Source organism: Rhinolophus ferrumequinum, chromosome 23 (genome assembly GCF_004115265.2).
Source record: "Rhinolophus ferrumequinum isolate MPI-CBG mRhiFer1 chromosome 23, mRhiFer1_v1.p, whole genome shotgun sequence".
In the NCBI taxonomy this organism is placed as follows: domain Eukaryota; kingdom Metazoa; phylum Chordata; class Mammalia; order Chiroptera; family Rhinolophidae; genus Rhinolophus; species Rhinolophus ferrumequinum.
This window is the reverse complement of record NC_046306.1, coordinates 40,036,512-40,051,181: the sequence shown is the minus strand read 5'-3', so window position 1 is coordinate 40,051,181 and position 14,670 is coordinate 40,036,512. Positions and strand designations below refer to the sequence as shown.

The following is a 14,670-nucleotide window of genomic DNA, read 5'->3' as shown; positions in this document are numbered from 1 at the left end:
AGAGAAAAATGTGTGTTTTGCTGGCTAACACTGCATGCAACACAGATACTGTGTAAGAAGACAAAATGCAAAATGATTTTTGCATCAATGACTTGAACTTGCTTCCTAATGACCTCATGACTCTTCAAAATCTTCAGAAAAGTAAAAGTGGGTATAAATCAATGAAAAATAATCACTTTGTATCTGAGGTTTCAAGAGGAAAAGATGGAAAAGAAGTGACATTAAATTCTGTGTTTGAAGTCACTGAAGTGGAGGACATACAGTTTTTAAATATGGGAAACCATATTAGATGCCGATGTATTCTGAGTTTAAAAGAATTTAAATTCCAAAAATAGCTGTATCAGATTTAGGTACATACATTTCTTAGCTATGATGTAGTTAATGGCTTTGACCACATCAACTCATAAGATGTTGAATATTTCTATATATGAGTACTGAACAAAGTAAAGCAAAAGAATCTAAGAGATGTAGAGAAATTCACTGCAAGTCTTTTTCTGCTGCGGGTTTATAATCTAAGATTCATAAGTAGAGATATAAATAATAAAAGGTACATATGTATGTATACTTTTCTCATAATTTTTGGCTTACTTTCTCTTTTCATCTCCTCCCTCCAAATAATTCTTTCCGTAACTTCACAGTTTCCATGAATATCACCCAGTGAGCCGGCTGAGAGCTCAGAATTCCCATGACTTTAGCCTTGAACGTAGACGTGTGAAAATTGTAAAATGATGCTCTGTTAAAACTGAAGCGTCCCTACTCCTGAGTCCCACAGCACTGAGATAAGTACTTGAGTCACCACATGGAGGTACCAGTCTTCATCCATCATGGTTTCAGAAACCCTAAACCACACACCCATCCAAATGGCTAAAATGAAAAAACAGCCAATACCAAGTGCAGAATGAGAACAGAGCATTCAGAACTTTCAGACAGTTGGTCGACGTGTAACTGATATAATGACTCTGGAAAACTCTGGGGCACTATTTACTAACATTGACTATATAACCATCCTACAACGCAACAATTCCACTCCTATATCCCTAGCTGAAGCGTGTCATAGTGTTCACCGAAAGACACACACAAGAATGTTCATAGCAGCACTATTCAAAATCATCAACAATAGAATGGATAAATAAATTGTGCTGTATTCACACAATGAAATACAAAACGCTGAATGAAAGAAGTCCGAGTTAAAAGAGCATAGGCTGTATGATTCCAGTTATATAAAGTTCAAAAACTGGCAAAACTAATCTAAAGCAATAGAAGTCAGAAAAGTGGTTACTCTTGGGGTTGCTGAGAATGCTGTTTCTTGATCTGGGTGCTGCTATGTGGTATATTTAATTTTGTGAACATTCATCTAGCTGCATACTTATTTGTGTGCTTTTTCTTAATAATGTTTTACTTCAGTGGAATCCTTTTACAAAGCAGCATTAGTGAGAATGGGTTTTATTCTGAAGGCCATGGAGCAACTAATATGCTCATCGTTTTCCTACTAGAGATGTACTAACGTGGAATGAGGGCAGCTCTTCCCTAGACTGTACGCCCCCATTCTTCTCTCCTAATCTTGTGTTCTAACCTCCAGTCACGTGAAGAAGTGAAGGGGTGTAGCAGGGACTGGCAGCCTGAGCTTTCTGTGGTTTTAATACTGATATTATAGTATAGCTGCTGGGAAGCTGAGAACTTCCTGGGCAACAGACCCTTCCAGAAAAAGCCCATGGTGGTGACCAATGGCTACAATGTTGCATTGGGCAGAGCTGGTCAAGGAATTTTTGAATTCTGTGTGTTTGATTGGGGGGTGGGGTGTGTCAGGACCCTGGGCATCCCCAGGATAAACTGGGCTGCAGTGTACCAGCAAGGTGACAACAGGAATCTAGGAGGTCAGGGAGAGTAAGAGGGTAAATAAAGGTAGCACAGACTTCCATGGCCTATCTGCCAGGATCCTCAGGGAGCCTGCAAACCCAGCCTGAGCCTCATTTCATGAAGCTGTTTTGTTTGACTTAGAGACTTGTTTTAGCCTATGGGTGATGGGTCCAGGTGGTGATGAGGGTGGAGTACTGGCCTACCTCTGGCCTGGGGTGCCTGCCCAAACAGAGACACTCTTCCCCCTACCAGAAATGGACTGTGAGGTCATGGGGAGGGAGGCGAGAGTGAAAAAGCCTTTATTTTCTCATACTCTAGTCTTGGGGTGGGGGTGGAATGGGGAGGAAGAGAAAATAAGAAACAGCATTTAGAGAAAGCACAAGAAATTCTTCATCCTTCTCCTGGTTTCTTAGCTTCTTTTTGGGAAACATTAGCAGAGGGCATGGGGTAGATTTTATCAGCTGCTATTCAGCCGGCAAACTTTACAACAGCCCATAACTCGGAATTGATAGAATAAGCATGGCTGGAATACAGGGAAAAGAAGTTCTGATCCCTCTTCTTTTCTAGGAAGGAAGCTTACAGCCTATCACACGTTTTCAACTTTTTATTTTTTTATGTGCTGGCTGGGGTCCCCTAACTGCTTTACAGGTGATGTCTTATTGGTGCAAGAGGCTTCAGATGCTCAAATACTTTTAGGATCTCCAAACAGCTGGCATCTTTCATTCACCCATTGAACAAATATTTGTTGAGTGGATGTTATACGATAGACACTAGTCTAGGCAATAGAAAAACAGCACTGAACACAGACCGAATCCCTGCTCTCATAGAGCTTACCTTCTAATGCTAGGATGCAGAAAATGCACAATTAAACAAGTGAATACATGTCAGATCTGTACATGTTCTATATTAAAAAAGTAAAGCCAGATAAGGTGACATATGGAAGGGAGGGTCCAAGGGTGAATGCTTCCTGGAGGAAGGACATTCTAGGCAGAGGGAATACACAGTAGGTCCAAAGGTTGGGAGGTAGGAGCCCGCTTGGCATGAAGTCAGTGGGGCTGGAGCAGACTGACAGACTGACAGAGGGGAAGAGATTATAAGATAAGAGATGGTGAAGAGTTGTGAGGAGTCAGATCCCGGGTCTTGAAGGCCATGGTGGTGAATTTGGTTATAAATGAAAAATTATTGAAGGGCTTTGAACACGAGTGACAAGACTTAGATTTAGATTAACTAAAGTCAGGTCATTTTCTGTGCTGCTTAGATAACGGCCCAGAGAATTTGGAAGGATGAAAGCAGAGGCATCAAGCAGGGGTCTACTGCAGTGGTGCTGGTGAGAAGTGGTCTCATCCTTGATCTAATTTAAAGGTAGAGCTGCCAGGATTTAGGGATGGATGGGAGGACAGTTATGAAAGGAGAGGCATCAGGCACGACTGTGAGACCCAAGCACAATCATGGTTACTGGGATGGGGAAGACCAGGAAAGAAGCAGGTTTGTGAAGGGAACCCAAGGGGTTCAGTCTTGGCTTTTTAAGTTTGAGGTACCAAAGGTCAGGCTGAGTGGACAGCTACATGCAAACCTGGATTCAAAGAGAGGACCAACCCAGGGATCTATGTCACCAATACACAAATGTTATCAAAGCCACAAGACTCGATAGGATTACCTGGGAAATTCTCCAGGGATCTTTTAGTAAACAATATCTTGTGTTTACCACGTATCAGCATTGTGTGAAGTCCTTTACAGCTATGTACTCAATCTTCCTAATAACTCTGAGGTAAAGCTCTATTTTCATCCCCATTTTACTGATGTGGACACTGAGGCACAAAGATTTTTAAGTAGCTTGCTCAATGTTAGTGAGAGAAAGAGGAGGGTGTGGGGTCTGTGAAGAGAAGAGGCTCAAGGCCTGAGCTCTGGGTTCTCTAGGGTTACAGGTCAGGGCGACAAGGAGGAACCAGCCAGGAGCCGAGAAGCAGTAGCAGGTGAGGTGAAGAAACCAGGGATCGTGGTGTCCCTGGAGCCAGGCCAAGTAAGTGTCCTAGGAAGGGAGGGTGGGTCACCCATGTCAGACGATGCTGGTGGGCGGGGAAGCGAGAACTGACTATCGGATAGAAAAAGTGACATCTGCACTTTCACTAACCTGGATTTGAAATTCACGTCCTCCTATTTTGAATGCAGGCAACAAAGCTCAGTAGTTCCCTCAGCAGCTGAGACTTTGTCACCAACCAAAACTCTAGATGTGTCCATTATTAGTACATAAGTATTGTTCATGCTTTTCTCTGCTTCCAAATGGCACCAGACGCTTCCTGTTTACTCTGGGTAGGGTGGGTGAGGCCATATCACAATTCACACTCACCAAGGATGAGGCCAGAAGGGAAGGTGACTGTGAGGCATCTGTGCAGCCACCAGAACATGGCCAGCCAAGGTCCTGAGGGGCTGACGGCTGCTTCTCTCTATCGTGGTTTCACTTGAGGCAGCTCTGCTCCTCGCATGCCTGCTCTCCTCTGCCCTCTGGGCTGCTCTGTGCCAGGCTGACCTGCTGTTTCCTTGTGGTCAAAGCTCTGCTCTGCTTTCATTGAGGAAACAAAGCAAAGTCCTCCTTACCCTACCTCTCCATAATCTGGCTCTCCTGACATCATTGAGCAAAATGGAGGAATTAAAAGCAAAGTCACCATTCCATGCTTCTAAAAATCAGGGAGGGACCTCAGCACAGAAGCCACAGACTCATTAGTCAGACTTTTCACCACATCACCTGGGTCCCACACCGGCAGAATGTAGGTCATATTGGAGCTTTACCTCATACGGTAGGGAGGAGATTCAGTAAGTTGGCAGCTGTAATGCACTTAGAACAGTTCCTGGCACATGTTAAACACTATATACACCATTGTTAAATAAAGACAATCTTGCCTTTTCTCTTTCTTTCCTATTTAAAAAAAGTGTCAAGTAAAATGCCTTTGAAATTTCATAAATTCAGTGTTAGCCAACATGGCATTCAAGAATAAGTGATATTAATCTGAAAAAAAAAAAGTTATTGTGCAATGCTGAGTCATTCTTAAATTTGACAGGAAAAAGACTGAAAGAGATGTTAAAGGTTAAATGACAGCCCAGCTCTCCCACAATACCCACTACAGTCAGAGAGCAAGACCTTAACAGTCCGTATCATGGTATCAGTTCTTCAAGCAAACCTAACATCCCCTGTGGTGTATATGCAGGGAGGGGTCGTGTCTGTCTTCTGCAGAGTTTGGGGTACACCTCACAGTGTTGTATTTCATGGATGTGGGTGAAATCAGTGCTACTAAAGTTCTCTTCTTTACTCTTTTGTCATCAACCTGAACTCCCAATTTATTTTTAGCTCAGTAATGCAAAGGGTAAAGAGAACTCCCCCGGCTAAAGTTCCACGGGGTTTGCATCTACTCTGAATGTGAAGTGGAAAGTCTCTAATAAAAAATTATTGTGCATTTGTCTAGTTTATGGGAAAAAATTAACCAATCACATCAAGGTCATAGAACACCTGGTGCTGCTACAAGTAGCTTGGGGAAGATCTGGTCTACCCCTGTCATTTTGTAGAGAAGGAAATGGAAGACACACGATTTCCACAGCTAAGGGAGAATATATTTCCTCCAGAGACATAGGAGTTAAAGCACTGTCTGAATTCCAGCTGCAAAGTGCCTCTTTAGGATTGTCTGCTTTCCCCTCAGTCTGTGGCAAGAAACAAGTCCGGCCGGTTTGAAATTTGCCTGGACAACCAAAACCAGCTGGTTCGCCTGCCTTCTCAGGACTCCTCCTGCCTGTCTCATGACTTACAAGCAAACCCCACTCCGTGAATCTTATCCTCACTCTGCACAGATAGCCTCAACCCCATTTCCTGGGAAAAGAGGCAAGATGACAAATCTGGTGTCCCAGGCACCAAGTGTCCGTGTTGTTTAGTAGTCAGTATATTCTGTTGTCTTTGCAAGTAATGAGTAACGCCATCCAAGAGCTGGATGAGGTTTTGGCAATCTCCTCCAATCTGCCACCCCACCTTGACCTCTGCACCCCAACATGTTATGTTTAACAAGCACAGCAAATTGCCTCCCCTTTTAAAATCATTTACAATCACATTAAATTTCCAATACACTGGGCTACATTTCGAGTTAATGGCTATGGTAAGTGCTGGGGGTTTTCTGACCTGAGAACGCAAAATGAGTCCATCCTCTTAGTGCTTCCCTTTAAACCTTCTGGAGACTGACACAGGCTACATACACTGAGTTCTATTTTGCACACGGAGGATCCTGCTGCGTTATTGTTTCCATCATTGTGAGTAGGTGGATATGGCAGATAGAACTTTAGGTTTCCGGGTTCTGGTGCCAGGAAGAATTGAGAGGGTGCAAAGTTCAAGTGCCTTCAAAGTGATTAAACAAGAAGACAACTGGTTTCTAGGCCACTCCCAACTCCTACAGAGAGCTTCATCTGGAGTGGCCAACACATTTCCAGTTCCCAAAGTTGAGGAGCCACCGAAATGGCAGTCCTCGCTGCTAACATGGTTCACTTAACTCCCATCTCGCACCCGGCGCCTAATCGCCTCTGTCACCTGTGGGCTTCAGTGGGTTCCAGTCCATTTTCCAGGCTGACATCTGTCTGCACCATCTCCTGTTTCAGTTCTCCGATCTCTGAGACGATTGTGTCAATGAGCTATTCAAAGACAAAAATAGTGTGACGTCAGGAAGTGGAAGAGGCGTGCCCAGAGTCTGGGGAGATCCAGCCACTATAATAGGAGCACAGAGATGACTTTTTTTTTTTTTTTTTTAAATCCTGGCTTTGTGAATTTCCTCTACTCAGAGGAAAAAAATAAAGAGGGAGGGAGCAGCTTCTTCTTAGAAAGAGGAAGAACTTAGGTTTCGGTATTGCCTTAAGAAAAATAATATGACACCCAGTTTGGGCTTTCAACATGAATACAAAAAGGAATAAACAAATCCTGGTAAAAATCAGGCCTCAACATTCATACTGTCAAAGTGAAAACGCAAAAGGAATCCTCTGGGTTTAAGTTTATACAATCATGCTGGTTACAGAAATAGCATATTTTAAAGAGATATAAAGCTTGCAAATCAATTTCCAATTATTTTCAATTTATTTCTCATCCTATTCTTTGATTATTTTTTTCTTTTTATAAGAGAAAACTTTTAGGGGAACAGGGTGTGTGGAGCCGGGAGTGAGTGAGAAGGTGGGTGAGCCATTAGGGGAAATGTGGCCTCGTCTGGGTAGGCTGCTGTGGTCTTATGTCCTCTACCCACGTGACGGGAAGGGGCTCCACTTGACCCTGAAGTTTGCTCTAAATTCTTGAGCCCACCTCGCCACTCGTTCAACAGAATCTTTGCTGGTGCTAATTAGGCACTGTGTGTAGAACAGCTGTTCTCAAAGTGTGCCACTGCTCACAAATTTTTAAAAATGTAGTTACTTTTCATACAAATGTCATTTATGTCAACATGTAATAAATTATTGTTTTAAATAAATAAATAAATACCTTAACATTTTCTTCATGAATTTTCTGATACTGACTTACTTATTTTCTGTTCAAATGATCTATCCATAGCTGTCAATGATGTATTTAGGTCCCCTACTGTGGGGACAGTCCCAGAGAGCAGTTTCCAGGCTCTCGGCCTCGCATGGGGAGATGCTAGCTCGGGTGGTGAATGACCATCAATTGTGACTGGTTGGCCATCAGCTGTAACCGGTTAGCCAATTGGCTACTGATGTAACTGCGGGGTTGATTGGTTGGTTGGTTGGCAGGCAGAGAAGTGAATGGCGGACTGCAGATCGTGTGGCTGCTACTGCGTGTGTCTCGCCTGGCTGCCAGAGAGAATATAGTGGTATGACTCCCCTACCTGTGGCTCCGTGGGTGTTCGTTCCTTTTTGGCCTAGCCATGTCCTGCGTACTTATGTGGGGAGCGGGACCAGAGGCCCCTCAGGCCGCCCCACACGACACCTACTATAATTGTGTTTTGGTCAATTTGTATTTTCTAATACAATAAATACCTGTAGACATAATCCACACGAACACAAGCTCTTTGGGGTCCTCCATATTTTTAGCAGTGTAAAGGGGTTCTGAGACTGAAAAGTTTGAGAACTGCTGTTCTAGCTAAAGACAGTGTTGTATTGCCTCAAGCAGCTCTTATCCCACTCAGACTCTGAGAGAAACTTCATTTGACTGTACAGCTGTTCTAAATTGTTGACCCCATCTATTCATTAATTAATTCAACAGAACTTTGTGGCCACCCACTTCACTCTAGACACTACAAGTTAGAGTAAGGTTGACAATTCTCCTGGAGAAGATATTCTGGTGGGGCACAGATCACAGCACTGAGCATTGAGAAGTTCCAGAATGAAAATGATACCGTAGGGAGGAACTATAGCTAGGGTGGGATGGTCAGGACGGGTCTTTAAGGAAGTGGAAAAGCCCTGAATGAAAAGATCAAAGGAAGAGCCCTCCCCACAGAGAAAGTCCCAGACTCTGCGGGTGCATGTGGAAGGAGAGGCAGGCAGGGATCAACCCTCATCGGCCTTCTAGATCACAGTAACTTTGGGTTTGAGTTTCCTAACCTAAGAACCATTGGAGGGCTTTGAGTAGGGCAATGACATTTTATTTGTTTTATGTTATAAAAAGATCACTTTGGCTGCTGGCTAAAGATGGTTTGTAAGGGCAAGATGACAAACAGCAAGACCAGTTAGGAGGCAACTGCAGTGGCCCAGGCATTAGATGATGATGGCTTGGACCAAGGTCAAAGTAGCAGCAGTGGAATTAGAAAGAAGGAAATCCAGGAATAACTTGATACAGAAATTGACAGAATTTGATGGATTGAGTGTGGGGTGGTGGGAAGGGAAAAATCAAGGACAGTGCATAAGTTTTTGTCTTGAACAATTAGATAGAATGGGGAAGGATCAGGCTTGAGGGGAAAATCTAACTGGGCATTGGCAGGTTAAGTTTAAACTGAGTTGCTTATTGGTCATCAATTAAATTGGTTAAGTGGCTTTTGACACTCAAGGTGGAGCTATTTATACATTTAGAAGTCACTGGCTTATGCGTTAGTATTCCAAAGTGCTATCCCAGGGAGAGATTTTCCCAGGGGCAAGTGAAGATGGAGAAAGGGTCCCTGCCAATTGCTTGTACAGTCCCATTACTTAGAGGTCAGAAGAACGGAGGCCTGTCAAGTCTTCCATGCTTGATCCATCCCCTATGTGTATGACTGTGTGCAGGCTAGGGTGGAACTTCTAGAAGCCTTGGGAAAGAAAATGATCAGGAGATCTCATTTTACACATAATCTTAGTGGCAAAAATTTAAAAAGTCTGACAATGCCAAATATTCGAGGACATGGGGAAACAGGAACCCCCAGATGCTGCTGGAAAAGTATTGTTCACAGAGGCACGTTGGACAGCAATTTGCAATATCTTGTAGATACTGACAATACACAGACCTTCTAGATATGCACAGTAGAAAAACTCCTGCACATTCTTTATAAGAATATTTGCTGCACCACTATTTTTAAGAAAACCAAATTATAAGCACCTAATTGTTCATCAATAGGAGAATGAATAAATTGAGGTATCAGATACTACACAGCAGTTAAAATTAATGAACCAGAGTGTTAACGAAACAAAATCCAGCCTTAAAAAAGTCTTATAGGAGTGGCTGGTTAGCTCAGTTGGTTAGAGCGCGGTGCTCCTAACACCAAGGTTGCCGGTTCAATCCCAACATGGGCCACTTTGAGCTGTGCCCTCTTTAAAAAAAAAGAAAGAAAGAAAGAAAGAAAAAAGTCTTGTAAGAGTTTATTTGACCCAAACTGATGATAATTGCTGGGAAGCAAAATTTCAATGGCTTGAGAAAGTGTTCTGGAGAATGGCAATTGCAGCTTTTTTTATATGTTAAAATCAAAGGAGGAGACATAAGGGGGTGGGGGGTTCCATGAAATTCATTGGTGGTAGATTAAGGGGGTGGGAGAAAGCAAAGCAGGGAAATCTCTGGGATTGGATAAAAAGTGAAACAGAGAGACACATGCTTGTTTTACACTGGTGAAAACAAGATAGTTAATAATTAACATTTACAGCACATAAAAATGGTATGTGGGCAACAAGATCACAATGTGGTCTCGTAGTCTAGTGCAGGTGATTGCGCAAGGGGTCTGGAAAAAAAGATTACTCTGACATTTCAAAGGTATGTTATCTTAGGTGCACAAAGACAACAGACAATTTCAAAGTTAAAGACTGACCTTTGTCAAGAAAGCTGCAGGTCTAGGAGGTGACTACCCACCATGACTGGCTTTTAATTAGGAATTTTTACATTCAAACCACCCTGTGTGGTCACTTTGACCTGTAGGTTTGTAAGGCCCACCATGAAGGCCTCCCCTGAGCTTTTCAGGTTTAGTATGTAGCCCCTTTTTCGTCCACAGCAGTTATATGCATCGAGACATATATAAACATAAAAACTCAAAAAGCTTTCATTAAAGAAAAAGACAAGTTGAAAAGGGTTGCATTCAGTGTATGAAGCTTAAAATCATGCAAAATTGTACTATTTAGTGTTTGTAGATATACCCATAAAGACTATTTCAATATGCAATGTGGGGGTTACACTCCTAATCCAAGATAGTGGTGACCTCAGGAGGAGAAATGGATGAAGGTCAAGGGGCTCATCCACCTGTGAGATTTTATTTCTTAAAATGAAATGGCAAACTGATAAGATTTGACAGAGCTAGTGATTGTTTTAATATTACGTGTGATTTTCTGTATGTTTAAAATACTTCAGTATCAAAATTATTAGGAAAGTAAGAAAAAGGGTGAATGTATGAAAGTGGAAGGAGATAGAGAGATTAAGAAAGTGGGAAGAAGTGGGGTGAACTGGGGAAGTCTGAGTGTCTGTGCCAAAACCCCAGCACTTTGGGCTGGGATCCCCTCTCCCCTCTGGGTCATGGCTGTGGTCCCGGAAAGAAGGGACCCTGTCCACCAGGGAGCAGTCTTGCCAATGGAGGGCCAGCCACAGCCTCAGGCAAACATCCACAGGAGTTAAAAGATTCCCCTCCAGCAGGAAGATGAGTCACTGTGTACATTCACCACTCCCCTGTCCGTCACCTTCACATCCACAGTATTCATTTAAACTGAAAATCCCAGTGGCCTTCCCCAGACGTAGCTGATGCCCTACAGCCAGACTGTTTGCTCCCTATACTGTTCATGCTGACATCTTTGGCTGCATGTCCAGGCCTCAAATCCCACATTGCTTCCTTCTCCTATACCTAGGCAAACACAAAGAATCTACGAATTATGGTTCTCATTCAGCAGCACCCAGTGGCAAATGACGGATAACTTATCTGTAATTCAGAAGAGAGGCACAGGGAGGCCAAGACATAAAGGTGGATGAGGACAGAGGTTGTTGCACATGGCTGGATGGCTATCGGACCCTTCCCGGCTGGATGAGGGGTCTTTCAGTTCCCTTTATCTCTCCTCCTTGCAACCCCATTCTACCCCGGCTCACCTACCTGACAGCACTTTACCTGACAAATGGACCAGAGCTTAGCGTTCCCCAGCCAGGTCTGCCTCTCCAAATGATCTGTTTATAAACCCGCCAGGCCCTTCCACCAGCAAGAGCCATACCTGAGGTCTGCTCAGGTGTCTCTGATTGGATTTGAGATGTTCCTCACATTGTCTCCAGATACACTTGTGTTTGTTTTTAATTCCTGTAAATGTTTGATCTCATCCCTTATGCTCTGTGTTCATCCAAATTTCATTCTTTGAGAGCAAATAGAGAGATAAGTTACCGTGTTTCTCCGAAAATAAGACCTAGCCGAACAATCAGCTCTAATGCATCTTTTGGAGCAAAAATTAATATAAGACCTGGTATTATATTATATTATTATATTATATTATATTATATTATATTATATTATATTATATTATATTATATTATATTATATTGTACTACACTACACTATACTATACTATATTATATTAGACCCGGTCTTATAGTAAGACTGGGTCTATGTTAATTTTTTCTCCAAAAGAAGCATTAGAGCTAATTGTCTGGTTAGGTCTTATTTTTGGGGAAACATGGTATCATCCACCAAAGGAGACCAGTTTTAACTTAAACTTTCCCATGTTAAAGCTGTCAACAGAAGGTTGTGGATGCTAATTCAGCACCAACAGGAATGGCCAATTTGGGGTGCAGTGAAGAAGGAAAACTTTATTCAGTGCAAAAAGCTCAATTGTGATATAGCAGGACTGTGCGAACAGCGCGGCTCTGAGGCAGCCCTGGGGCGAGGCCTTTCTCCAGCTAAACAGCTCTGCTCTGCCTGCTCTGCTCTGGTCCAGCGAAGACATGTTTGATGTTTCCTTTTCAGTATTTCAGCTCCAGCCAGGAAAATGAAGTTTTCAGTCTTTGGTGGGAAGGGAAAGCGCATTCTCTGAACTAGAGGGGAACTGACCTAGAGAGAGAGGTCCTGGGCCCTGGTCCTTGATTGGTCCATCCTCATGCAAATGATGACTCCAAATTTTTGAAGTTTGATTGGTCCAAAAAGCACTGTCCTGGTTGGTCAAAATGAAGCTGTTCTGATTAGTCAATGAAGATGTTAATGTGATATAGCTGTACAGCTTTGATTGGACTGAGAAGGTCTCAATCCTGTAGGTTGAAATACAATTCCAGGAACTCTTTTATAAGAGCTGGCTCAGGGGGCAGGAACACAATACAGGTAGGCAGTTGAGTGCAGGAGGCAGGTAGTTGAGTACAGGCTTCTCCCTAAAGTGTGGCTTGCATGAGCCTCAAGGCCCCTGTTTAGAAATGGCTCATAGGCTCTCCCTGCCACACCCCCACCCCCCAATTTGAGCTCAGTTAGCCACCAGAAGTCTTTCTTTGTAGGTATCTTTTTTCTCAGGGTGCACAAAATCAACAGCAGTTTCAGTGTAAGTGCTTTATCAAAGTTGGTGCTACTAACTGAAGTTTCTCCAAAGCCACGTACAAAGCCATAACCTAAGAACCCCAAAACACCCCTGTCCCTATTCAACGTTCCTACAAAAAGGGGAAGGGCTGCCTAAGTGAGTAAGCATTGCTTTTCACAACCTGTTTGTTGGCTTCTTGTCACAAGAACGTTAAAAGATAAATTAAGATCTGTTAATAATTATAGCTTATATTTTATTACAAAAGCCTATGCTTTTGAAGGTTACCAAATATTTTCCTGGATTTTCCAGTGGAAGTGCTAATTGCTTGCTTTTGGTGGTCAGTAAAAATTAAGGTTCTGAAGGTTATGGATTCTAATATGAAAAGTAATGCTAAATATGATTAAATTTAAATATCAAAAGTAAGCTAATCGAGTTGAGTGTTTTCTCTTTCTGCTAAACAGGAAAAATTTGTTAGATTATTGGTCTGCTGCTGATATTATAAGTTTTCTGCCTAAAAATCAAAGATTATATGTGTCATCAAAATAATTTCTATGTTTTATATTGTCCTAATCAGGTCCTTGGTTGCTGAAGAAAACTAAATCTTCACAATAGTAAGAACTAAGTTTTACTAATAATTAGGTAAGCTTCTGTATTCTAGGACTACTGGAATTCATGTGCACCTTATAGTAATTCTGACTCATTGTTACATCTTAATGAAAAGACACAGATCCTAGAGAAGGCCAGGGAATTTGGTACAACATCTTTTACTACTGAGACAGGGAAGATGAGACCAAAGACAGGCCAGATTTTTGGCTACAGTTAATAGACAGGCCAAGTCCAGGGCCATCTCAGGATCACCCCACCAGCCCCAGAAGAAAAAACGCCAGGTAAAGGAGCTGCTCTGGATGTGGAAGCCCAGAGCACTGGAGTAAGGAGTGTCCTAGTCCTCCAAAGCAGCTGTGCCCCCTGTACAAGCTAAAAGGGCACTGGAGGAGGGAGTGCCCCCTGTTCTGAAGAGGGTGGGGACCAACTCTCTCCCTGAAAATGGTTGTAATCACCGTTGGGCCTGAAGCTCCCACAGGCTCCCACTGTGATAAGCTGTTCTCATCACAAAGGCATAGGTGACCCTTGACATGACAGGTAAGCTTATTAATTAGCCATTTAGTTTTCTTGACCGCTCCTCTGAAACCTGCTTGTGATACAGGATAGTTAGCAAGTCCCTAGGTAGACCGCGAGGTGGAATAAACAAAAGACAGCCATATCCTAAAATTCCAGGTTTTGAAATCACTCCTTTGCTCCAGGACAAAACATAACACGGCCTTGAGGTTAATCATAAAATTCCTTTTAGCCTGACAAACAGAGCAGATCTGATAGATAAGAGTGGGTTACTTTACTAATTCCTTCAGGATGGGCAAGCAGAACAAACCTGGTAGACGAATTTCATTAGAAGGCGCCAGTTCCCTTCTTCAAACAGCTCCCCTTCCCCAAGCAGGCAAGGGAAGGTATAAAAATAGGAGCTTTTGCCTCAGTCATGGGGCACCCCCATTCAGGAAACCCTCCCGCTCGGGAGTTCTGACCCTTTGCTTTCAATAAACTCTCCTCTTTTTAAAACTCTTTGCCTCTCCTGGGTCCGTGTTTCCATTCTTCGGTCTCACGAGACACGATCCCAGCCTATACCCAGAAACTGCCAGCAGATCCAACATCATCTACATCATTTGGGTATTCACAGGAAAAATATTCCTCCATCACTTGGTTGTAAAGATAAATAGAGCCCCTTGAAAAGGACTCTGGGAAAGCTTGGTCAGGAGACCTCTAAGCCTTAGCTCTAATTACTGCCCATTGCTTTATGCTTATAGATTCTGACCATAATTCAGTTCAGCAGGCACTCAAGAAATTTAGGGACAATCACCTCCCCCAGGCCGACCCTTC

The 14,670-nt window shown here is 42.9% G+C and overlaps 1 protein-coding gene across 7 annotated transcripts in view; it reads right to left on the bottom strand.

Annotated features, from left to right (window-relative positions):
* RIN2 (Ras and Rab interactor 2) overlaps positions 1 to 14,670 on the bottom strand; it is a 234,493-nt gene that overhangs the window by 55,916 nt on the left and 163,907 nt on the right. For 5 of the 7 annotated variants that reach the window (XM_033094660.1, XM_033094663.1, XM_033094662.1 and 2 more), the window contains one exon: positions 6,419 to 6,519. The exons of 1 other annotated variant lie outside the window; for it this stretch is intronic. In XM_033094660.1, coding sequence (XP_032950551.1) covers positions 6,419 to 6,519 — 101 coding nt within the window. Of the gene's footprint in view, positions 1 to 6,016; positions 6,189 to 6,418; positions 6,520 to 14,670 lie in introns of those variants that run through there. One more of the 7 variants, XM_033094659.1, reaches the window with a different exon arrangement.